The sequence below is a fragment of the Hemiscyllium ocellatum genome, chromosome 16 (genome assembly GCF_020745735.1).
Source record: "Hemiscyllium ocellatum isolate sHemOce1 chromosome 16, sHemOce1.pat.X.cur, whole genome shotgun sequence".
Taxonomy (NCBI): domain Eukaryota; kingdom Metazoa; phylum Chordata; class Chondrichthyes; order Orectolobiformes; family Hemiscylliidae; genus Hemiscyllium; species Hemiscyllium ocellatum.
Window position 1 is genome coordinate 4,215,806 of NC_083416.1, and position 26,827 is coordinate 4,242,632.

General features: G+C 41.6%; 1 protein-coding gene across 1 annotated transcript in view; it reads left to right on the plus strand.

The window, feature by feature from the left end:
* The window catches only part of fam53c (family with sequence similarity 53 member C), a 124,205-nt gene that overhangs the window by 38,819 nt on the left and 58,559 nt on the right, over positions 1-26,827 (plus strand). Inside the window, exons 2-3 of the mRNA XM_060837011.1 lie at positions 10,278-10,539; positions 20,347-20,404. Of these exons, the coding sequence (XP_060692994.1) occupies positions 10,462-10,539; positions 20,347-20,404 (136 nt within the window). The 5' untranslated portion in view covers positions 10,278-10,461. The remainder of the gene's footprint in view (positions 1-10,277; positions 10,540-20,346; positions 20,405-26,827) is intronic.

Sequence of the window (26,827 nt, forward strand, 5' to 3'; positions counted from 1 at the left end):
ATATTATTAAGCTGGAGAGAATTCAAAAGAGATTTACCAGGATGTGGCCGGGTTTGGAGAGTTTGAGTTATAAGGAAAAGCAGGGTAGGCTGGAACGTATTTCACTGGAGTGTAGGAGATTGAGAGGTGACCTTTTATAAAGGTTTATAAAATAATGAATGGCAGGTGTTTTTTCCCCAGGGTGGGGGATTTCAAGACCAGCGGGCTTATTTTTAAGGTGAGAAAGATGTTTTAGAAAGACCTGAGCAATTTTTATTTTTACAGTGGTTTGTCTGTCGAATGAGCTTGCAGAGGAAGTGGTGGGTGTGGGTACGGTATTGTTTAGAAGATATTTGGATAAGTATATGAATAGGAAATGCTTGGACACATATGGGCCACGTCCAGGCAGGTGGTACTGAAGGGCCTGTGTCCGTGTTGTATTACTCAGTAAGAAAGTATCCCTGTAGCTAGCACTGTACCATGTGAATGGTATTGTGTGAGGTAGGAATTACTATCTATCTTCTGACAAAGTAGTATATGTCTACTGATCTGCCCTTTTGCTTCCAATTTCACTTTTCAGTGGAAAGGAAGGAGGGCAAGCCATTTATAGCAGGGGTCTTCAGTTTGTAAGAGCATAGCATCAAGAAGCTATTTGACCCTTTGAATCTGATCCACAATTCAGTGATAGCTGACCCAGCTATGGTGTCAACTCCACTTTGTCGTATTTTTCACTGTCCTGATGCCTGAATTTTTGCTTCTGGGAAAATAGTGTTTGAATAAACCTGTTTGAAGCTTATTTGATTTGATTTATTGTCATGTATGCCTAACTGAAAAGCTTTGTTCACAAACAGTACAGGCAGATCATAGTAAGCAAGGACAGACCGTTCATAGGATGGAAAAGAGAACTAGAGCTATACAGGTTACGTTGCACATGGCATGTACCATGCATGACCAATATTAGCAAGATCAGCATTATTTGAAGTTAGAGAGTCATGCATCAGTCTAATAATGGCAGGGAAGAAGCTGTTCTTGAACCTGGTGTGTGTGTGTGTGTTTTTTTTTAAGCTTCTGTGCCTTTTGCCTGATGGAAGAGATTGTAGGAGAGCATTGCTGGGGTGTGATGGTTCTTTGATGTTGGCAGCCTTTCCGCAGCAGTGATCCGTGTAAATGGAGTCCATGGATGAGAGGTTGTGTTCTGAGACGGTCTGGGCTGTGCACACCGTCTTGTGTAGTTTCTTACAGTCCTGGGCAGAGCAGTTGCCGTACCAGGCCATTGTGCATAGGGGACAGTATGCTTTCAATGGTGCATCTGTAAAAGTTGATGAGGGACCTTATGGACAGGCCAAATTTCCTGAGCTGCTTACTTTTAAAACTACCAGGAAAATGACCTTCCCTTGCAGGTAGACAAACTGACCTGTGGTAGGGTGAGAACACTGTTTGTTTGTAATGCTATTTATTTGCTGATTCCTGTGATTCGAGAAGGCTACTTTCTCCAATGACCAGAAACCAGAGGGTTAGATAGGGTGGACAGTGAGAGCCTTTTTCCTCAGATGGTGATGGCTAGCATGAGGGTTCATAGCTTTAAGTTGAGGGTTGAGAGATTTAGGGCAGATGTCAGTGGTAGTTTCTTTACTCAGAGTAGTAGGGGTGTGGAATGTACTGCCTCTAACAGTAGTAAACTCACCAACTTTAAGGGCATTTAATTGGTCATTGGATAGGCATATGGACGAGAATGGGATAGTGTAGGTTAGATGGGCTTCAGATTGGTTCCACAGGTGGGTGCAGCATCGAGAGCTGAAGGGCCTGTACTGTGCTGTAATGTTCTATGTTTTAAATGCACCATACCAACTGGAGTCTTACCAACATGTGAACTGGATTTTTTCCCCCCCTTGTGTTTTGTTGTATTACTGGCAACAACGACTGAAAGTTGTGCCCATTGCTCCAGAACGGCAGATGAAAAGTGCACAAACTCCTTTTTCATGCAGTGGCTGTGCAAAAGGCTGTTGTACAAACGATTCACAACGGTGAAACTACAAGCAACGTAGTGGCTGCATTTGCCTGTCAAACTCTGTGAAGAATGTGTTTGTGGAGTTGCTTTTAACATCCCCTCAGGATCCAAAGACTTGGCAAAATTAACTTATCACTGTTCATGTTTGTTTTATGTCTCATTTGTCGAGTCTTGAGCAACATCAGTGAAGCAGCTTTTTTTTTAAATTTTCTTTTGGTGAGGAACGTTAATGCTGGCAAGGTGTTTCCTTTTTGGAGGCATTGTAACACAATCTTGTGTGTTACCAAATTAATTGTAGCAGGCTAATACAAAATAAGTATTTTTTATACTGTCTTAGAAATATGGCTCACACCCAAATATAGTGTGTCCTTACTACGACCAGTGACATTTCCATTTTCTATTTTATAATGTTTATCGTTGTAGATTAAAAACCAATTTTGCCCCTGTGTATGCAAGATACTTAACAGTACTTTGTTTAAAAAAGTGAGGGCTTCAATTCCATTTCAAAAAGATCATTCTTCCCTACTAGCTCCACAGAGGATATCTGAATAATTCCTTTCTATGTTCCTAAAATTGTTTTCATTTGGTTCATGTGTCTGTAAACTAGTTTTTCACAGCTGTAGTGATTCCTACCACGATTGCTGTTTGTGGCAAAGCATTCCTTGCTCCAACAATTCTGTGCAGCGATGTTTGTCCCAACCGTTTTTAATATGCTGATACTTGACCCTTGTTAAAGGAGAGAATCCTTCCTTTGACAAATATTTTATTATAATGGAATTGTGATATCTCTCTTGGATGTTCCCCTCTTATGGACTCAAGAGTTTCTGATCTCAAGTCTATCTTTACAGTAGTTTCTCATCCGAAGTACCATCCTGATGTGTATGTTTCCCTCGGAGGCGTTTAATGGGTTTTCTTTTAATGGGATGTCAGAAATCCACAAAATATACTGTATAACGTGAACATCGTGATGTATATTTTTAAGGTTGTTTCTGGTCCTTTTGTAATTGTATCCCTCAATCAAAACTCAACATACCATTGGCACTCGCAGTTTTATTTACCTGAGCACTCTGGTTGCTAAAAGCTTCCTCCAACCAAGGATAACTATAGTACATGGCTGAATTGATTGCACCCATTCCCCAATAATACTGCAGTACGTGCTCCCAGCTGACTGCAGGCCGGGGTACCTGCTGCAAGGCTATACTCAATTAACATTTTGCCCAACTCAATAACCATATGTCAGTCCAGGACATCATACCCTCTTCTTTCTATTCAAAAGGTCTACTAGTTCTCCTGAAAGGAGACCTCTCTTTCTCTAGAAGGGATTGTCCCTGCTAACCCCACCCTCCCTAAAAATGTAATGTTTTGTCTTTTGTGATTTCTTTCTTAAATCCTCCCACTGAACTATCACAGGATTAATGCCTCCGCATCCCATCATGTGTTTGGCTCTAACTTCTAAAGGAATTTTAGTGGAGTTTTTTGGTCCCTGGAGCTCCTTCAGCACAAATGTTAAATTACTTGCCCCCCTTCCCTTTGTGAATGTCATTTCTCAGAGAGCTCCTAGGGGTTGTAGGAGGAGCTCGGTAACAGCTGCTTGTTTTGTAGAGGAGTCAGAGAGAGGCACAGCACAGAAACAGATCCTTTGGTCTAACTTTGTTGAAAGCATACAGCCCATTTATTAAGTGTAGGATGATGGCACGGCATTCCAGAAGATTATTGTCACTTCAGTACTTAGTGCTGCTGGTAAACAGGTTTGAATCTGAGAAGATTCCATCAAATTAATCAAGTACATCAAGACGGAACTGCTAAATGATTATTATGTCCAAACTTGATTACTGTGCACATAATCCTGTTTATACGCAGATAAAAACTGAAAGAACTGCAGGTGCTGTAAATCAGAAATGAAAACAGAAGTTGCTGGAAAAGCTCAGCAGGCCTGGCAACATCTGTGAAGAGAAATCAGAGTTAACGTTTCTGATCAAGTGACCCTTCCTCAGACAGGAAGGGTTACCAGACCCGATACGTTAACTCTGATTTCTTTTCACAGATGTTGCCAGACCTGCTGAGCTTTTCCAGCAATTTCTGCTTTTGTTTCTGTATATGCACAGGATCTGAAACTGATGCCGACATTCTGAGGAATAAATTCCTGCATGAGTTAGGCTGATTCTAGTTTGATGGTTGTTGAACCTACAAGTTTTTAAGATGTTTTATCTTGCTGCACCAGGACCCATTTGTCTCTCTTGAAAGGATTTAATCTCTTAAAGCTGGTTTCTGACACCGCCATTACGTAATATTAAATGCTAAATGATAAATAGATATTTCCAAATTAAAGAGCTTAGGTGAAGAAACAATGCAAGGATTTTAAAAATGTAGAAAGTAAGATAAATCGTCAATCCATCACTCGTCAGATTCTGCATGTTGAACATGGACCAATGTAAGCAGTGCTGTTGTGTTTAAGTTCTGGATGAGCCTGCAGGGGTAAGGGTCCTGGATGTGCTTACATTTTCAGGACCGTAGCAGTATGATGAGCCACATTTGGTTACATGACAGTGAAATCTGTTCCTCGTTCTCTGTTTTCGACAAGATTTAACTCTCAGATGTTATAGCAGTTTTACTATTTTAAGTGGTTATTAGTCCTGCTTAGGTAATTTTTTTGTATTTCTAGTTCATAGAACATTCCAGCGCAGTACAGGTTCTTCAGCCCTCAGTGTTGCGCCGACTTGTGAAATCAATCTGAAGCCCATCTAACCTACACTATTCCATTTTTGTCCAAATGTTTATCCAGGGATCATTTAAATGCCCTTTAATGTTGGTGAGTCTACTACTGTTGCAGGCAGGGTGTTCCACTACTACTGTCTGAATAAAGAAACTATCTCTGACATCTGTCCTATATCTTATCACGTGTCAGTTTAAAGCCATGTCCCCTCGTGCTAGCCACCACCCTCTGAGGAAAAAGGCTGTCACTGCCCACCCTATCTAACCCTCTGGTTATCTTATATGTCTCAATTAAGTCACCTCACAACCTTCTTCTCTCCAACGAAAACAGCCTCAAGTCCCTCAGCCTTTCCTCATAAGAGCCCCCCTCTCCATACCAGGCAACATCCTAGTTAATCTCCTCCGAACCCTTTCCAAGCTTCATCATCCTTCTTATAATGCGGTGACCAGAACTGGATGCAATACTCCCAAGTGCAGCCACACCAGAGTTTTGTAAAGCTGCAACATGACCTCATGGCTCCAAAACTCAATCCCTCTACCAATAAAATCTAACATACCATATGCCTCCTTAACAGCCCTACCAACCTGAGTGGCAACTTTCAGGGATCTATGTTCATGGACACTGAGATCTCTCTCCTTATCTAAACTACCAAGAATCTTACCATTAGCCCAGTACTCTACATTCCTGTTGCTCCTTGCAGTGTGAATCACCTCAGTTTTCCACTTTAAACTCATTTCATTTGCCACCTTTCAACCCAGCTCTGCAGCTGATCTATGTCCCTCTGTAACCTGCAACATCCTTCAGCACAGTCCACAACTGCACTGACCTTAGTGTCATCTGCAAAATTACTAACCCATCCTTTCTATGCCCTCATCCAGGTCATTTATAAAAATGACAAACAGCAGTGGACCCAAAACGGATCCTTGTGGGGCACCACTAGTAACTGAACTCCAGGATGAATGTTTCCCATCAACCACCACTCTGTCTTCTTTCAGCTAGCCAATTGCTGATCCAAACTGCTAAATTACCCTCAACCCTATGCCTCTGTATTATGTGCAATAACCTACCGTGGGGAACCTTATCAAAACCTTACTGAAATTCATGTACATCACATCATTTGCTAATCCTCATCCATCTGTTTGGTCACCACCTCAAAGAACTCAATAAGGTTTGTGAGGCACGACCTACCCTTCACAAAACTATGTTGCCTATCCGTAATCAATTTCTTTCTTTCTTTCTAGATGATTAGAAATCCTATGCCTTATGATCTTTTCGAATTCTTTACCCACAACTGAAATAAGGCTCACTGGTCTATAATTACCAGGGTTGTCTCTACTCCCTTATTTGAACAAGGGGGCAACATTTGCTATCCTCCAGTCTTCTGGCACTGTTCCTGTAGACAATGCTGCTATAAAGATCAAAGCCAAAGGCTCTGCAATCTCCTCCCTGGCTTCCCAGAGAATCCTGGGATAAATCCCATCCGGCCCAGGGTCGGATAAATCCCATCCGGTCTATTTTCACACGTTCCTAATGTGCCGGTTTGGATTATCCTTTTACGTGTCTCTGGCTGCCCCTGCTTAAGGTGACTGTTTCAGAAATAAAAGATATGTGCAATTTTAACATGAAAGACCAAAAGAGATTCTGGATAAACTGGTTAGCTGATCTATGTTTTAAAATATAATTTTTTGTCCCTGTTCCTGCAGGAGCAATTTACAGCTTGTCAATTATCCTTGCTCCAACTATTCACTCTTTCCTGTACCTTTGATTCTGTGCCCAATTTTGTCAACTGGGGAGTATATTTTCACACTTAACTCTACAATTTTTTTGGGATTCAATTCCTTCAAAGTGTAGTGAGATTGTTACTAGGGAAGTTTGTCATGTTTGTTAGCCTCGGATCAGCAGTCCGGGCACTTGCTGCTTATCCTCGCCATTTCAAAGTTGAGTCTGTGTCTTTCTCTCGGGACTAGCTATTCGAAGTCCTCACATACTAACAAATAAAGACTGCATTTCCACAACACAGTGATTTTATTTTCAAATTTTGAACAAGAACATCATCTTGTATAGGAGAGGTCGTGTGTTAGCTAGAATTTAGTACATTCATCCCTCCGTTTGTATTGGAGGATACAGAGGTCACCCTCAGTTTAATCTGCGGTTTTGATTGTATGATTTGAGTTCAGGTGTGTATGAGCTTTTTCTTTAGCGAAACGTTGTGAGTGACGGGAGGAGTTGGGGTCACATCTGAGAAGAGACCCGAGTAGAAGGTTTACTCACCACTTCAACTGCTGAGGTTTATTTCATGTTAAATATGACAGAGATTGGAGGGTAAAGTCAATAAACCACTGTCCATTCAGTGCTGGGACCTTGTCTCTCATTTACAGTTATCTGACACAAAATCTCTTGTAAGTTCTAATATAAAATATATTTGAAAAATCTTAAATAAGCTGATGATTAACATGGGTCCAGAGTACACAACCAGTCACATATTGGCAATGTATCAGGCCACTGGAAAGTTGGTATAGAGAATGGAACCATTTCACAGTTAATGCACTGAGGAATGGCACTCTTGGGAAGACTGTTTGGCAGAGTGCCAGGCACATTGGTCTGCATCTAACCGTATTATACCTGCCATGGAAAGGGAATAGCTGACAGGTAGTACTACAAATGGAGTCATGTTCTATTTTTCAGTGTTAATATCCTGAATCTGAGGTACAAAAGATGCATCTTTTTAAAAGAAAGTAGGATTATACAAATGTATATACCATTGCCAAATTGGGGCATTTGACGAATTGTGTCTGAGATTAATCACTTGAAGTCAGTCTCCTGCACCCTATCGATGAGAGCGGTGTTAAGAAGCTGAAGTATTTGCAAGTAGGTCTTTGCAATGGAACCTATTCCTACTTGCAAATACTTCTGCATTTATGTAAAAATCACGTATAAGAAGTATATAATGGGTAAAATAAGTACACGCTTTATAAGCCTGACTACTAGGAATCAAATTTCCAGCAGCACTGTGGTTTTTTGAGTCATACTGCATGGAAACAGACCCTTCGGTTGAACTCATCCATGCCAACCTTCGTGAGGTGTTTGCATTAATACAGTGTTTATTCAAGTCTGTTGCTTGATTCTAACAAGTTGTCAGAACATGACCCAAATAAGCAGGTAGAATGTAAATACCACCTACATGAATCAAACTAGATGTGAATTTAATTTGGTTATTAGATTGTCACTTTATTTGAGATTTGAAAGAACTTCCTTCAGGTGGTAATTACTTTGGATTAAAGTCAGGACTGTTTTACAAATGCATCATAGAATTCAAGATCCAGTGTTTTTAAAGGATATTTGCAATTTCAGTCTAACCTGTGCTGCAACTTCTGTCATTGGTGCCCCTTTGTCTAGCAGAGAAAATGCTTCTGCAATGTCACAATCAACTTAAATGAGATGCTCAGTGTAGCTTTGCACATATCCAACAGCTCTCTGATCCATGGACACAAACTCTTATTCAGTGTAGGTTTGAGGGATAAGCCAAAGAGAAGTCAACCAGTTGCATACACAGTCCCCTATGTACTGCTTGTTCTAGGAATGTTTATGAGCCTAGCACTTAACTGCCTATTCCTGCAGGACTGATTTGCTGGTTTGCTGGGTCACATGAGAGGACGTTAAGTGTGTCCATGTAATGTGCAGGCACAGGCTGAGATTCATTCCTAGTTGTTGATCCAGTTGCACTTTTATAATAATCTGGTTATATGGTATTTGATTACATACAAATAACCAAGTTTTGCAACTTGCTGCTGTGATATTTCCAGCTCAGTACCATACCACCTTTGTATTCATTGAACCCCTTTTGTGGTGTGCATTTTAGTTTTGAGGATTTTAGAACTGCTTCTCAGCTGGTTTGAAAGCTGAACTTTATATGAAAGTAATAGAGCTGCATCAGTATTCTCACAACCCCTTACTTGGTGTCAGCAGTAGCTCAGTGGAACGGAGTTGGATGAATATAGGTTCCAATCTGACAGAGACCTAGCATATATACTCAAAATTATATGAGAAAGTACTAGAGAAGCTATTTTTCAGATTAAACCAAAGCCCCTTTTTCCTTTTCCCTGAATGTAAAAGATCCGAGGGTACTGTTTGAAGAGCAGGATAATTCTTTGATGTCTTAAACAGTATTGATCTCTCCCAAATTCTCCAGAACAGGTTTCCTTATTATTTATCTCATTGCCATTTCTCACCACCCAACATGATTAAGCGTTGAATAATTATCAACAATATCTTCAAGTCCTTTCGTCGTCGGGGTGTATATCATGGAAGCTCAATGTTTGCTTCATTGTCACATTTCCCTACGTATAGGAATGTTGATGGTTTTCGTTTGACACAATGTGATGTTTACGTTCCTGTACAAATGCAACTTCTTTGTTTCTGCAACTGATTCTTTTTGGGGTGAATGTGATCCCAATAACAAGACTTTGAGTGCAAAACATTCACAATCGTATTTTAGCTATGTATTTTAGCTGTCAAGGTAGATTTCTGGCCCCGCCTACAAGCATTTCCACTCACCCACGCAGTACCGTCTTTATCTTTGAGAGGAAAGTAGTTGTGAACAAAAGCACTTTACTAAATTCCTCTCTTCTTGATCCTGCTTCAACCAGTGATAGTTAAAGAACAGTGCAGCGCAGGACAGGCCTTTTTGGCCCTTCAACCCTGTGCTGACCCATTTTGCTCTTCCATACTAAAACTGTCTTCACTTACAGGATCCAAATCCTCTATTCCCTTCCTATTCACATATCCGTCCAGGTGTTTCTTGAAAGCTGCTGTTGTAAGTGCTTCCACCACCCGCTCTGGCAGTATGTTCCAGGCACTCACCAGCCTCTGTGTGATAAACCTGCCTCACACTTCTCTTTTAAACTTCCCCCCTCGCACTGTGAACCTGTGTCCCCTAGTAATTGACTTTTCCACCCTTGGGAAAAGCCTCATACTGATTTTCACTCTATCCAGGCCATTCGCAATCTTAGAAACTTTCTCAACCTCCTGCATTCCAGTGAAAACAAACCCAGTCTATCTAGCCTTTCTTCATAGCTAAAATCCCCCATACCAGGCAACATCCTGGTAAACATTTCTGTACCCTCTCCAAAGCATCTACATCCTTCTGGTAGTGTGGTGACCAGAACTGTCCGCAATATTCCAAGTGCAGTCTAACTGAAGTTCAATAAACCTGCAGCATAATTTGCTTATTATACTTAATTCCTCTTCCAACGACGGCAAGCATGTCATAGGCCTTTTTATCTACCTGTGCTGCTACCTTCTGTGATCTGTGGACCTGCCCACCCAGATCCCTCTGACTATCAATATTTATCAGGTTTTGCCATTTTAGTTTAATTTCCACCTGTATTTGACCATCCAAAATGTATCATCTTATATCCACCCAGAGTTGTTGGAATATATGTCCACATTATGGGAAGAGATATTGAATTTGGGTTCTTCTACATCTGACGTTATTACATTTTGTTGGTTGTTGCTGGCTGTGTATGTTAAGCTTTTATATTATAGAAACTGATGTGATTCCATACTCCTTTTACACAGGATCTTTGAAAGAATGGATTAAGAAAGTCTCAAGGTGGTTTGCACCCCAAGTGGAAGATGCCAACCTCCCAATGAACCCAGCAACACTGGAGCAAGGAACATGGCGAAGTGAGGGCACGAGTGTTGTGGAGGGAACAGCTTGGTTGCTTTCTCACAGCACGTGGCAAAGTGTAGAAAGGTTACCATGGTAACTGTCATCACAGAGCAGTTACAGAAACAAAGTTTGGATGACCTGACTTGTAAAGCCTTTAATATTAATTTGGTAAGAGAAACACGCACAACACCTACGAGCTCTTTTTGCCATGTATGCAGTACATTGAGGTCAAGATTTCTTTTCAATGCCTGTTTTAACCTGTTTGAGAATTTTGCATGTGTCCGTAGGTAAGAGCTGAGAATAACCACAACACTTTGACAGCAGTCACTCAGCACAACCAGTTGTTGCTAATGGTATTCAAGAGAGAGCTGCTTGCCTGTGCAACTTAAAATAGAAACCTTTGCATTTAATTACAAAATGAAATTGCTGAAACTGAACAGCCTGTATGGTGGAGAACAGTGACAAACATAAAATGACCCCATTTTGGATTTATTTTGTCCCATTTCACATCAAATGATCATGATGTCCACTGTGAGGCATATGGAAGAATTGAGTTTCTCAAGGGACCTCTGAAGTTGGTTCTGTTAGACTGGAGAGGAACTAAATTACTGCCTTTTTACTTTCTAATCTCCTCTCAGTCTTTGTCATACCATCCTGTTGTCTTCTGCTCGATTCACACATTCTATACACGTTGCTTGTGGTTTTATTTACATACACACGGCCCTGGATAATGAGTCATCTTCCTTCTGGTAATCTTGAGTTCTGAAGAGACGAAATTGGAAGTCTTGAAGCATTTTAACATAAAGTAGTTATTTAGACAGCTTGCTCTCTGTTTTACTAAGCTGGTATACAGTTGACCTTGTATGGCAGTGGTTTTGAAATTTCATCTATGGGATATTTTTGGCATCCCCACTCTTGGGGACCGCAGCTCGAATTCTACTTTAAAAAATGCTAATTCTCCGTAAGAAAGGAGAGCCATTGTTGCATTGCGTATATTCAAATGCGCATAGGTAATGTGAAGTGAACTTGAAAATCTATAATTTAAATACAGAAATCTTGATGGACTCCCAGGTTTCCTTCATATCCCCTCTTTAAAACAAGCCCCAATAAATCTTTCCTTCCTGCTAGTCATAGGTTTTTCAACTTCTGTGCTTGACCTGTTCATGAGGTGCACTCACTCAGGAAAGTCTTAGCCTGGATGGTCAAGTCTCATATGATGTGATTTCTTATTCACGTGGAAAATTTGTGTTGGTTTAAATAGCAAGATTCTACATTGGGTTTTTTTGCTGTGTTTTCTTTTGTTGTAGAGTAACCTGATGTTTGTGAAGTTGAGAATCTGGGCATGTAATACTTTTTTACATATTGCATTCAACACGTCCTAGGCCTAGCTATGGGTAATGCTTCCTTTGAGTTGTTGCAGTGTGCACTAGTCTTGCAAGTTAGATGTAAATATTATATATGGTATGTATTTGGTATATAGTGTGGATCTGCACCAAGTAACTTAAAACTGGTTTGGCATTACCCTGTTCTCACATTATGTGATCAGATCTTTACTGTAAATAAAGCTAGATGATACTGAGATAGTTTGACTAGTGTTCTGTGAATTGTCTAGCACAGTTCTATTCATTTTGTTTGATTGAAAAATACAACTGCCTTATTGTAATATAGAAAAGGGCAAGGATACTCCTATATGATGACAGATATCCTGCATTTTTCTTTTAATATGTAAGAGTCTTAAAAAATATTCTTGTTTATAAAAATAGAAAATCAGTTTTACAATAAAATTCAGCACAGGACACGTTGTTTTCTGTCATCAGACTGTATCTGAGCCTGTGTTATCCAATGCCTATAAACACAAAAGAGTTTAGTGAAAAACTTCCATGCTGTCATACTATTGTCATTTGATCCAGTATTGACTGGAGGCTCTTCTGCCATCTGTATTAAGGATGGCATTCCAATCTTGAAGGATAGAGAAAATGTTTTCAGGCACGCCAATGGGCTCATTGAAAAGGGAACAAATTGACAGTTTTGTTTGGGAGAGACTTGCCACAAACGATGTGTATGTGGCATCACCCCATTGAACAGGTTGCAACATGGTCAAAAAATGATTTCTATGGATGGTGATGAAAAGTCAGTGACAATGATTTGCAGAGTATGGTTTTGGTGAGTGTGACTACGTCAGGCTGTTGTTTGACTTATCCGTGGGATGCCTCTCCCAATTTTGACATGGCAGCATTTTAGTGACCAGGATTCTGCAGGATCGGCTGATACTTCTGCTGCCTGGGTCTGTCTAATTTTGTTATGGTTTGACACTTTCTGTCACAGCCATTCGATAGAATGTCTTGCTAGACTCCTTTAAAAGGCAGTTATTATTGCTCGATTTGAAATGCCAGGACCTGTGCCACTAAGGTCCTACTTTTATTTCACCAATGAATACTTTGGGACTTTACAAAAATTTGTGATGAAGTCTCCAAGTCTCTCTACTAAATTTTTCTCGTCAACACCAACCAACAAAGGTGGCCCCCTCACAGACTGTCCTTTTGCAGGGAAAAAGCACAAATGTAAGCCTGTTAGTTTGTATAGTTATATCAGTGACCACTGATGGTCTTACACAGAGACTTTTTTGTACATCAGAGCGAATGAATTTGGAATTTTATTCTTTGAACCTAAGTCATAATTGCACGGTGTGCCACAGCCACTCACTCATGCTTAGGTTGAAAACAATCTTAAGTGCTGCTACAGTTTGACACAGACAGGCTGACCCAAGTGTCAATTCACAATCACAACAATCATTGCTTTTGATTTTTGGACAAAATCCTTTTAAATCCGACTGTACTGCTACTAGCTAAACTTACCTTGGATGAAGACAGGGTATCCATAGGGAATAGCTGGATTTTGTTTCCAAATTCTGACCAAGATGGATAAATACAATGAACTCAAGCAATCTATCCCTGAGCAGGCAGCCAGTGATGTACATATATCAGTAGCTGTGGATATTACAGAAGCCTTGGCCTATGTGCTGCTTAGATTGGTGCCTGGAGTTTGTTCATGGTAATCATTTGTAAAGAGAGCACAGATCAGACGTTTTCCCTCCAAGCCATCTGTTAGTTTCTGTCAATGAATCTAAAACATACCCCTCCTCCCCTCGCTGATCCCCCCTCATGTTCACCGCCCCCCCCACACAATCACCCACTCCCTCACTGACACCCCACCTCCCTTGCCTCATATGCCCCTTCCTTCTCCTCCCTCCCCTCTGCCCCTGACTGAACCGCGCTCTTCCCCCTCCTTCTGATGCCCCAACTGATTTGGTTTCCTCCCTCCCTTACTGAGCCCCCCCTCACCCCACCCTGCCCTCAGTCTCCCTCCTCTCATTCCCCCCCCCTCACTGTTCCTGCCCCCCACCCAGTGTTCCTCACTCTCCCCGCCCCCACGTTTCCCTCCCCCTGCCCCGCTTCAGTTGCATGTCTTGCCGGACCCTATGTCTACCTCAGCCAGGTGAACCCCACCCCCTTTCCCCTTCAGCTGGGTGCCACGTCACCTCACCCCCTTTTCCAGATTTGTGGGGCGCCCACTCTGCTGCACGGTGCTCAGTGGTTAGCACTGCTACCTCACAGCGCCAGGGTCCCAGGTTCAATTCCAGCCTCGGGTGACCGTTTGTGGGGAGTTTGCACATTCTCCCCGTGTCTGTGTGGGTTTCCTCCGGGTGCTCTGGTTTCTTCCCACAATCCAAAGATGTGCAGGTCAGGTGTATTTGCCATGCTAAATTGCCCATAGTCAAAGGGAAATGGGTCCTGGTGGGTTACTCCTCAGAGGGTTGGTGTGGACTGGTTGGGCCGAAGGGCCTGTTTCCACACTGTACGGAATCTAATCTAATCTAATCAAAACTTAAGGCCGTTAGGCAGTTCAGCTGAAGCCAGTTCTCTGTTCGCTACCAGACTATCCTCATTTGGGGTTAGTCAGAATTAAATACTGCACTGAAGGACAGGTATGGAAGTGTCCAAAACCATTATTACATAAAGTTAAGTATCTGGAAATGAATCTAGACTCGTACTCCCACACCCCAACCTATCATTTAGTCTTTATTCTTGTCTACCATTTTCACTGGAAATCCCTGTTTCTTGGACGTATTGAGGAAAAGCTGCATCTCAAAGCTGGTTAACATTATAGGACAGCAAGCATGAATAGTTGAACAGAATATAACCATTATCTTGACAGACTCAGTAAAAATGTTATATTGCAAGTGAAACACTACTGCATGCTTAAAACATTTTTAATTTTTCTTGTGGGTGTTGAAGAACAAGGCTGACCTTGGTGGGGAAGCTGGCAAATCTATATCTGTTTCTGCAAGAGATAGTGTTAGACTCAACTTAGATTGAAAGCTGCATTTCTAGATCTAACACAGATGCAACAATTTTTTTTATAACCACAGGAACCAACCATAACCAGTCAAATAGAGCAACATTAACTTAGGCAAGTATATGAGCATCAAACTGAAAAGAGTCCACCCAAGCCTATAGTGGCATGCATATTTTTACATTGACTTTGAATTAGTATAGAAAGTACTCCCACACAAAAGCCCAAACCTGGGACAGGTTAAATCTGTTAACTAATCAGGAAGGATGTTATGAAGCCAGTTGGTGCCTTGACTTGGTGGGTTAAAGCCCCTACTTAGGAGACTCTGCGTTATCATCTCCAGGATGCATCATTTTGAGCAAATAACTTTAACTTGAAAGGGTTCTGTGGTGCAATGGTAGTGCCTCTGAGCCAGAGGGAATCTCAGCATTTATTCATTTCTTATGCTCAAGGATCTAGGGTAAAGCAGCAGACAGCGAATGAATTCTTTACTGCTACTGTGTTGCAGGACAGAAACCCAGATGGGAAGAATAAGCTAATTCTGTGGCTATTCCCTGGTGTTCATCAATCGGGCTTCAATTGACTGGTTTTGGTTATCAGTTTCAGAGTTGGGCTGCAACGTAGAATGGATTGGTCCTCCAATGCATCCAAGAACTTTGGCCTTATGATTAGCACAAAGAAAACTGAAGTGATGTTCTGGCCTGCTCGAGGAAAGCCCTGTCTCGAACCCAGGATAACCAATCCATGAACAGAACCTGACAGCAGTGGATAAATTCACTTACCTCGGTAACATGTTCTCTCTTGAACTATGTGCCAAACTGTTACTCTTTATAGCAATAGTCCTGTCCACGCAGTTCTACACATGAAGGACTTGGACTGTGTACCAGCAACACGCCAAGAAGCTCTGCCACCACCACAGGTGTAGGTTTTTCTTTCACCCAGAAGGTGACTGGATTCTGGAACGCTCAGCCTGAAATTGTGTTTGTGGCAGGTACGACACATCAGAAAGTACTTGAGTGTTTATTTGAAGCACTGTGACTTGTAGGATCTAGCTTGAAAGTGGGATAAGGCTAGATAGCTCCATGATGGCCTTCACTTGTGCTGTATACATTCACACTGGCAAATGTTAGAATGACTGTATCAACTCACATTCACATGGAGGAACACTGAAGAGTGGAGGACAGTGCAGGGAGATCTCTGCATGCTGGGTAGTGTCGAAGGAGGGTCTCTGTGTGTTGGGTACTGACAAAGGTGATTATCTGGGTCACAACTACACTTCTTATGTAAGGGACAATATTGCTTGTTTTGGAAGCAGATCAGAGAAGTTTAATTGTTGGATAAAGGTGTTGCCTTACGATGCTTAGCTGTATGCATTGAAGTTTAGAAGCATGGAAAGAAGATCTTATTGAATCATACAAGATTCTGAGGGGGTTTGACAGGGTGGACACATCAACGATATTTCCCTTTGTGTGAGATATGGAGCTGGAGGCACAGTTTGAAAATTAAAAGTCTCTTGTTCAAGATTAAGATGAAAAGGCATTTCCTCTGAGGGTCATTTCTCTTTGGAATCCTCTTGCCAGAGTGCACTGAGGCTTGGATCATTTACATTCATGGCTGAGGTAGGTAGATGTTTGATCTATCAGGGAATCTCGGGCTATAGGGAGCTGGCAGCAATATAGAGTTAAGGCCATCATCTCATCGAATAGTGAAACAGGCTCATGGGACCAACTAGCTTTTTCCTGCTTCTATTCTTTGTGAGCCATTTTTGGAAGTTTCTGAAAATCAGGTGGAAGGGTGAAACATCAAAAACACTGAGCACACCCAAGCTGCCATATCATGCATTTGCATCATTTTGGGATCATCACAACTGAGCAGGACTGGTTATGTATCTGTAGTGTCTGACACTTTGTTACCCAATCAGTTTTAATGGAGAGCTTGGTACAGGGATGTACACTCATGTTCCCACTCATTCCACAACTTGATGGGCCATTACAAAATGATCATTTGTCCAGTTACCACGATAGCCAATTAAACACTTATAAATAAAAAATCTATCATCAGGTTTCTTACTCAGCATGATTATTTATTATCAAACGAAACATATTCGGTAAAGATCCGTAATTGATTCATTTACACAGTCAGTTAATTGGGATGTACAAATTCTTCCCGTTCCCACTTGTTCTACTGCTCCCTCCCTCTCTGTGGGGGGAGAAGAGACAAAATATACAGATTGTGTTCAGGGATTGGCTTTCTGAAGGAAAAAAAATCACTTTGGTTAGTGGATTTAAACATGACATTTCCTTTGTGGTTCTGGAACGTATGGTCAAGACGCTAATCTTTTCTCTTAGGTCTTGCAGATGCAGTTTGCTCAGGAAATAGAACCTTGAGATTCTCTTTCAAAAGAGCGGGTAGATTTCAATCTTAACCGTGAGAGGGTTTTCTTTACAGAAAAGGTCAAAGTGAGCGAGGTCACTTGTTCTTAGCCCGCATCCATCCAATTTAACTTGTTCTTAGCAGGTTTTTCTCTGATTCAGCCATATGGGGGAAAATAACGCTTCTACAGAGCAGTCAGACTTCAAAACTGGACCTATCAGGGTCTGTAGCAAAGTTATTACCAGCCATGTTATTTCTAGGACGCCTTGTTTAGAAATCTACAATGTCCACCCTGAATTTTAAATGCCATATTTTAACAAAATTTAAACAATATTTTAAATTTTAACAATATTGCAGGTAATCAATTTTGGAAATTGATTACCTGCAAACATCTGCGGCCAAAGGGACATCTTGAAAATAGGAAACCTTCAGAAATGAGATGCGAGAGTCCAGAGATTGTATATTCCTGTTCGAGTGAAAGGAAAGGCTGGTAGGTATAGAGAATGTGGGAAGACTAAAGAAATTGAGGGTTTGGTTAAGAAAAAGAAGAAAGCAGATGTAAAGTATAAAAATGTGTTGCTGGGAAAGCGCAGCAGGTCAGACAACATCAAAGGAGCAGGAGAAACGACGTTTCGGGCATAAGCCCTTCTTCAGGAATGAGGAGGGTGTGCCAAGCAGGCTAAGATAAAAGGTAGGGAGGAGGGACTTGGGGGAGGGGCGTTGGGAATGTGATAGATGGAAGGAGGTTAAAGTGAGGGTGATGGGCTGGAGAGGGGGTGGGGCGGAGAGGTCGGGAAGAAGATTGCAGGTCAAGAAGGCGGTGCTGAGTCCGAGGGTTGAGACTGAGAAAAGGTGGGGGGAGGGGAAATGAGGAAGCTGGAGAAATCTGCATTCATCCCGTGTGGTTGGAGGGTTCCTAGGCAGAAGATGAGTTGCTCTTCCTCCAGGCTTCGTGTTGCCATGGTCTGGCGATGGAGGAGGCCAAGGAGCTGGTAAGGCATTCAACAAGGTTCCCCATGGGAGGCTGGTTAGCAAGGTTATATCTCATGGAATAAAGGGATTTGGATACCGAACTGACTCAAAGGTAGAAGGCAGAGGGTGGTGGTGGAGGGTTGTTTTTCAGACTGGAGGCCTGTGACCAGTGGAGTGCCACAAGGATGAGTGCTGGGTTCACTACTTTTCATCATTTATAAATGATTTGGATGTGAGCATGGGAGGTATAGTTAATAAGTCTGCTGATGACACCAAAATTGGAGGTGTAGTGGACAGCGAAGAGGGTTACCTCAGATTACAACAGGACCTGGACCAGATGGGCCAATGGGCTGAGAAGTGGCAGATGGAGTTTAATTCAGATAAATGCGAGGTGCTGCATTTTGGGAAAGCAAATCTTAGCAGAACTTGTATACTTAATGGTAAGGTCCCAGGGCGTGCTGCTGAACAAAGAGACCTTGAAGTCAGGTTCATAGCTCCTTGAAAGTGGAGTAGCGGGTAGATAGGATAGTGAAGAAGGTGTTTGGTATGCTTTCCTTTCTTGCTCAGAGTATTGAGTACAAGAGTAGGGAGATCATGTCCTGTACAGCCACAACATTGGTTAGGCCACTGTTGGAATATTGCGTGCAATTCCGGTCTCCTTCCTGTTGGAAAGATGTTGTGAAACTTGAAAGCGTTCAGAAAAGATTTACAAGGATGTTGCCAAGGTTGGAGGATTTGAACTATTGGGAGAGGTTGAAAAGGCTAGTGCTGTTTTCCCTGGAGCGTCGGAGACTGAGGGGTGACCTTATGAAGGCTTATAGAATCATGAGGGGCATGGATAGTATAAATAGACAAGATGTTTTCCCTGGGGTGAGGGAGTCCAGACTAGAGGGCATAAGTTTAGGGTGAGAGGGGAAAGATGTAAAATAGACTTATGGGGCAACCTTTTCACTCAGAGGCTGGTGTATGTATGGAATGAGCTGCCAAAGGAAGTGGTGGAGGCTGGTACAATTACAGCATTTAAAAGGCATCTGGATGGGTATATGAATAGGAAGGGTTTGGAGGGATATGGGCCGGGTCCTGGCAGGTGGGACTAGATTGGGTTGGGATATCTGGTCGGCATGGGCGGGTTGGACCGAAAGGTCTGTTTCCATGCTGTACATCTCTATGACTCTATAAATACTGAAACCACTGTTTCTACCACAGCAAGGGGCCATTGTGCCTCACTGACTGTGCTGGTTCTTTAAAGGTATCATTCCTCTACCTTCTCTCTGTGGCTCTGCACATTTTTCCTTTTCAGGTAATGCTCCAAATCCCTCCTGAATTTCTTGATTAAACCTACCTCCAGCACTCTCTCAAGCAGTGGGGCTGATCCTAATCACTTGCTGCATGAAAACATTTTTCCTCTTGTTACAGTAGTTATTTTGCCATTTCCCTTAATTCTGCATCCCTTTGTTTTCAAATCTTCCACTGTGGGAACATTTTTCCCCTATCTGCTCTATCTAGACCCTTCTTTATTTTAGATGTCCTATCAAATGTCCTCCCCTCCTTATCTACTCCAAGGAGAAAAGTCTGATTTCTTCAATCTATCTGTATCTGTTGTTCTTGATAGTGGATGTGGAAAAGATCTTTCCTGTTGTAGCAGAATCATAGAACCAGAGGTCATGGCTTATAAAGAAGAGGTCACCAATTTAAGGCAGAGATGAAACAAAATGCTTTTGCGTGGGCATTTGGAGTTGTTTTCCCCAGAAGGTGGTGTAACCAGAATCTTTGAAAATGTTTAATGCGAGGTCAATTGATTTTCAACAAGCAAAGGGGTGTAAAGTTGGTTCGGCAGGCATGCAGAATAATCAGATGAGCCTTGATCTTACTGAATGATGAAACAGGTTGAGCAGGCTGAGGGGACAACTCCTCTTCATTTCTGTGTTCCCATGTCCTCACACCAGACATGTTTTCACAATGGTTACCAGCACCCTCTCTGATATTGTCACAATCCTCCAATTATGTGGTGTCCAGAAGCGGACACAATTCTCCAGATGAGTTTAAGATAACATGCTTACTTTTATGCTCTGCCCCTATTAATAAAGGCGAGGTTGCTGTGTGTTTTATTAACTATCAATTTAAACCTATCTGCCACCTTCAGTGTTTTGTGCGTGCACACATTTAGGCACCTCGGTTACTGCATCCCTTTTAGATTATATCTTTTACTTTGTGTATATGTATTTGCATTTATTTTATCTTATAATACATACTGAGATCTATCTTTTGATCTTTCAGCCCCTGCCTGACAGTACAAACAAAGGTAGTTGCTGGAATCCATACCGGTTCATACCAGGTAGGTGCACTTACATGATTCTCTGCTGCAGTACCTGACCTGTTTTGTAGAGTTACATGGTAATGCACAAAATGGTTGTTCTTCATTGCTTCCTCTCAGAACTGAAGCAGACACATTACTTGAGGAAGAATGCAGTTTCTGGGGGAACAATGTGCGTCTCTGTTGTAGATGATGCAGCGACCAGAGTAGAATGCAATTCTTCTCAATTTATGGCAGTTTTAGTTTCCACGAATGACTTCCTATTCACTGTACAGTACTTCGTGTTTGAAGTCTAGTTAACTGGCTACGGCAAAACAGCACTCATAGAAGCTGGAAAGAAATGAATAGGGGAGTAGTGATTAGATAATATCAAGTCAGTCTTGAAAGCTTTATAGGTTTAAAAGAAGGAAAAACAGCAGGGCAGGGGGTTCCATGCTTTTGACAAGTTCAGAAAGAATTAAGAGTAGCCCAAGCAAAGTGTGATTCATGTCTTAGAGGTTTGAGCTTTCTTTTAGGAGAAGATTTCTGAAGCCACTGTAGCTGGCACCATGATGCCCCATGTCCATGCATTATGGTGATGGAGCCAAGGTGTGGAACAGTGATTAGTGGATAGGAGGTTAGAAGGAGATCTCTTGCTTGGAGGTGTCACACACTAGCTTTGCCCTTTGCTGTTAAGTGTTGAGTAAATTCTTCCTCGGAGCACAAGAGGGACAGTTAGTAAGTTTGCAGATGACACCAAAATTGGAGTTGTAGTGGACAGCGAAGAGGGTTATCTCAGATTACAACAGGATGGGCCAATGGGCTGAGAAGTGGCAGATGGAGTTTAATTCTGATAAGTGCGAGGTGCTGCATTTTGGGAAAGCAAATCTTCGGAAGTATACACTTAATGGTAAGGTCCTAGGGAGTGTTGCTGATCAAAGAGACCTTGGAGTGAATGTTCGTAGCTCCTTGAAAGTGGAGTCATAGGATAGTGAAGAAGCCGTTTGGTATGCTTTCCTTTATTGGTCAGAGTATTGAGTTTAGGAGTTGGGAGGTCATGTTGCGGCTGTACAGGACATTGGTTAGGCCACTGTTGGAATATTGCGAGCAATTCTGGTCTCCTTCCTATCGGAAAGATGTTGTGAAACTTGAAAGGGTTCAGAAAAGATTTACAAGGATGTTGCCAGGGTTGGAGGATCTGAGCTACAGGGAGAGGCTGAACAGGCTGGGACTATTTTCCCTGGAGCGTCGGAGGCTGAGGAGTGACCTTATAGAGGTTTACAAAATTATGAGAGACATGGATAGGGTAAATAGGCAAAGTCTTTTCCTTGGGGTTGGGGAAGTCCAGAACTAGAGGGCATAGGTTTATGGTGAGAGGGGAAAGATATAAAAGAGACCTAAGGGGCAACTTTTTCATGAGAGGGTGGTACGTATATGGAATGAGCTACCAGAGGAAGTGGTGGGGGCTGGTGAAATTGCAGCATTTAAAAGGCATCTGGATGGGTACATAAAAGGCAGGGTTTAGAGGGATTTGGGCCAGGTGCTGGCAAGTGAGATTAGATCGGGTTGGGATATCTGGTCGGCTTGGATGGGTTGGACCAAAGGGTCTGTTTCCATGCTGTACATCTCTATGACTCTCAGTGCTGTGGTAGATAGCTGACAAATCATGGTCAGGTTTTAAAAAAACTCTTGTCATTAACCTTTATTTGCTGTACCTTTTGTACTTGCAAGACAAACGATGATGGCTGCATCCATCTCTCACTCTGTGTGGAGAGGCGTTCAGTATTTTCTAAGAGCATGCATTAGATCAAGTTCAGAGTTCAGTCACAGTTCCTCATCTTGGCCTGGCTTACTAACTTTGCATTCTTACTATACGCTTGGTTCTTTCATAGGTTATATGCAAAAAGAAATGTGCTTTGTCATGTAATAGGGTGTACATCCCTTAATCGTTTTGTTTTCTTCAATGCTTTAAGGCTGCTTCTGAGAGAAACTGTAGGAGCAGGCAGATCATGTAAACTTCTTCAGGAAGTCATGTATTAAATGACAGTGGAGTCATAGGTTGATTTTGGAACTAGCTATCCATGTGCTGAGTTATAGCTTTGGACTTGAAAGCTTTAATGCAAAAAGTACTAATACAAGGAAATGGGTTCCAGAGGTATTTGGTCCAGGTTTGTTTGTCTCCTATTTCAGGAAGCTACTGAACTTACCAACAAGTTGTTCTTGCCAGTAAGACAGTAGAGTTCAGTAACTCATTCCCGATTGACCTGTTCAGCTATCCCTCAAAGACAAGAACTTGATGCCATTTCAAGTTACGTTCAACATTTTAATTTTTAATTTTTGAATTAAAATGCTTTTGTTTTATCTGTATCTTTTCCCAGTCCTTGTGGCTTATTTTTCAAATAGCACACATTGTGATATCGGATAGATATAATAACCTTACACTAAGAGTTGGTCCAGGATCAAAATAGTGGGAACATTACTCAGAGTAGAACAGGGTGAGGATGTAGCCAGTTTTGAAGATGAAGATTCCTGACAACATTTGGAGTAATGTGCAAAGACTTGGTCGTTTTGTTTCAGGCAAGATGTAAATCCGTTGGAAGCAGTTTTGAGAAGGTCAACCACCCAACTTCAGTAAGATGAAGTAATCTGGGAGGGCGTGTGTCTTTGTGTATGTGTGTTGCTTCAGCTGCTTCATTATTGGGGTTGGTTAAAGCTGCTTTCCACCTTGACATGTGAGTGTGAGTAGTGGTTGTTGTTTAGAATGTTTTTGTGTTGGACAGTAATTGTTAATACTATTTCTGCACAGCTTGGTGATTCTTAAATCGCCAGGTGATTAGTTGGGGATTGAAAAGTGCTACTGATCTGTGGCTTCAACTTCAATCTAGCTAATTCTAGATAGAATCCAAGGCTTGGTTTATTAGCCTAGCTGTAGGGATCCAGTTTAGTTCTTGGCAGCTAAGCTATCCCTGACTAGCCGCAAGTGCAATCGCGCAGTAAAATAGAAGATGTGGCATTATTGGTGCATTGGGGAGTGCTTTGCTGAGTTTGAGGATGGGATACAGTGCTGTTTAATGAACCCGGAAGTAGGTGATGGGAAATCTTTGAAGTTGTAAGCAAGCATTACTTGAAAAGTGGGAGGTCTGGACTGTGGTCAGTGCTAATAGTAATGCACTTGCATGCCTTAAGATGAGCTGTGCATTTGCTGATATCAATTGTCTATTTTGTAATGTTTCAAACCCACAATTTGGTTCTCTGTTGACCAGACAGTGACTCCACTTTCACTTGTTTGTGGGGGTAGGGATTGATAGAATGTAGTAGGGTCAATATACTTTGTTCTAAATACAGGTCAAAAAACCTTATCAGCAATGTTAGCCTAGCAGGATAAACTGCAGCAACAGGCAGTGCTGTTGTGTGATTTCAGCTGGTTAAGCTTGTGAAGATAGATCACTTCTTAGTTCTTGCCAATCTGCACCTGTTTTCCGGCCTTAACCGTGTATCTATAAGAAGAGAGTGTATCCCTTATCAGATAAGCAGTGGCTAATACTGAATTTCTCACTGGCTTTGTTTAGAAGCTATTAAAAATGGTTCCGGCATCTAAACTTGCTAACAGCTGGCTGACTCAAAAAAGCAAGAGCTAACTAATTTTAGTCTACTCTGAGCTGGATGTAATCAAGACTAATTGTAATGTACAACTTTTAACAAGTTGGAAAATGGATGAAGGGCTTTCTTATATTACCAGGGTTAGTTTCAGCAGATGTAGGACAGGCGAGAAAGAATGAGTATCAGCAATCTCTGTGTGTTTTAGTCACCCAATTCTTAACCAGTGAGTGATTGACAGCAAAGACTTATTAACTAAGATTTCCTTGACTCATGTTTAACACTTACCTTTTTATTACATGTGACAAGCTGATTTCTACTTCATTCTTTTTTTCTCTCCATCCCTTCAGATGTAAAACCCAGAGGATGTCAAACAAGCTATGCTGTGTTCCAGCATTTACACTGATCCAAACACAGGTTGATAAGCGTAGGCTATGCGTTGTCGACTCTGTGTGTATGGGAAGGATAGCACTGGTATGACTTCCCACATTTGGAGCACATAGAGAGCATTTAAAGTATGGAGGCACTGGTGTTTAAAGTGGCATTCTGTCCCTTGTGCTGAATAGTGTTCAGGAGCAGGAAGAGTGAGCAGGGTTTTTTTTAACATCCCAAGAGAATTGGTTTGTCCCTGTTGTGGCTGAGTTTCCCAATTAGAATCAATCTCATCATCATCTTATTTATTGATCTGAAGAAAAAAAACTGAAGAGTTGCTTTACAAATGAAGGCCAATAAGAATAGTTTGTTTTATCTCTGGGAATTGATGCATAATGCAAGAAAAAAGAACTCAATAGAAAATTGTTTTTTTTTATTTGTCCACATGAAGAAGAGGAGTAATCATGAATTTATAAATAGCATTTCACGACCACAGGATATCCCAAAGCACTTTAGCTAATGAAGTGTAGATGCTGTTGTAATGTCAGAAGTATGGTAGTGAGTTTGTACACACCAAAGTTTGACAAGCAGCAGTGTGATACTGATCTGTCTTAATCTAGATTATTGTGTCACGTGTCTGGACTGGGACATGTGTGTGCCATGGTGCTGACTAAGCCAAGACTTGGTAATCTCGTAATCCACTTACAAAAACAATATTTCTTTTATTCACCTCCTTTCCTGCCTCCCTCAAATAAAATAGAGAACTGATCTACTCAAACTAGAGTAGATAATGAGTCTGGCTCACTGGAGAGACATCAGAACCTTTTAAAAATTAGTTTCCCAAGTAATTCCTCAGTCCATAGACATTCATCCTTTATTCTCCTTCGTTGCTAGATGGATGGAGTTTAAAAACGGGGAGGTTATGCTACAGCTGTACAGGGTGCTAGGTGAGGCCACACATGTGCAGCTGTTTTGGTCTCCTTACTTGAGAGAGGATGTACTGGCACTGGAGGGGAGTGCAGAGGAGGTTCCAGAGTTGAGAGGGTTGACTTATGAGGAGAGATTTAGGAGACAGGGCCTACACTCATGGGATTTTAGCAGAATGAGGGGTCTCCTGTAGAAATATATAAAATTATCAAGGGAATAAATAAGATAGAAGCAGGGAGGATGTTTCCACTGGCAGGTGAACCTTGAATTGGGGGCATAGCCTCAAAATAAAGGAGAACAGGTTTAGGACTGATTGAGGAGGAACTTTTTCACTCGAAGGGTTTTGAATCTGTGTAATTCCACGAGTTGCACTGAGGAGTCCTCGAAAAGGTCAGCCATGATGTTACTGAATTGCAGAGCCGGCTCAAAGGGCCAAATGGCCTGCTCCTATTTCTTATGTTCTGACGTTCCTCACTTTGGCTTCTTAAGAAACTGCGTAGAATTGCAACCTACCATCGAGAAAGTGTGTAAGGATACTGTCGTGATTGTAACTAAGTCAACCGTGTGGCCCGCATAGAATATGAGTTCCCTGATTGGGACTGTTAACCTGGTCCAATCAGGGAACCCTGATGGATACATATAGCCAGGTGTGTCAGAGCTTCTGTTCATTCCAAAACTACCTCCGAGGGAGCTGGACCAGTGTCAAGGACTCTGTGTAAATAGAGGATGACTTGGTGACAGGATACCAGCCTCTGCAGAGTTATTTAAAATATAAGTGGTGGAATTGGTAAAGATTTAAGTTTTAATGGAGCACAAATCTCAAGTTCCACATTTAGATATAGTCCATTTTTAAATTGGTCAAATAAATAGGCTTGACAAATTCTGCATTTCAACTAATCGATGCTTCTACTGCTATATGGTCACAAATTAAAGCAAACTAATTATACATCAGGATTGGATCACATTTCTCTACAACCTTTGCTCAGTGAAAAAGTGAAAGTATAAAGTCAAACCTTTGATAAAGCTTCTCAGGAAACTGTGCCAAGAGCAAACAGATCTATTTTCTTTTAACTAAGCACCTGCCTTTTCCTTGACCGGTCAGTAATACCAAGGAAGTGTGTGAAAATGATACAGATTCCCTAATTATGATATTTCAAAGTTTCCTTAACTTCAGAATCATTCCTTTGAAATTGGAAAATTACACGCTTAAGTAAGAGGAGGGACAAAATTAAATTCAAGACTAGTTAGATAGGCATCTGTTGTCAGGAAATTAGTGAGTGACTGAAGACGTTGGATTTTCAGCTCATCAGTCTAGGTATTGGATGGAGGGGAATGACTATGGATCTTTATCAAGATTTAAGTCTTCTGGTTGGCCATTTAAATAAAATCCCTCGATTTTTAAGTTGGACTACACAGAATTGAGCATAAATTGTTGACCTGCTTACAATATCCTCTCAACAGCAGGAAAAAGAGTCGGGATAATGGGCAGGTAGTTGCTGAACATCCTCCAATTGCTGATTTTTCCATGAATCACAGAAAGCTTACCCCATGTAGACTCACTATGAAATT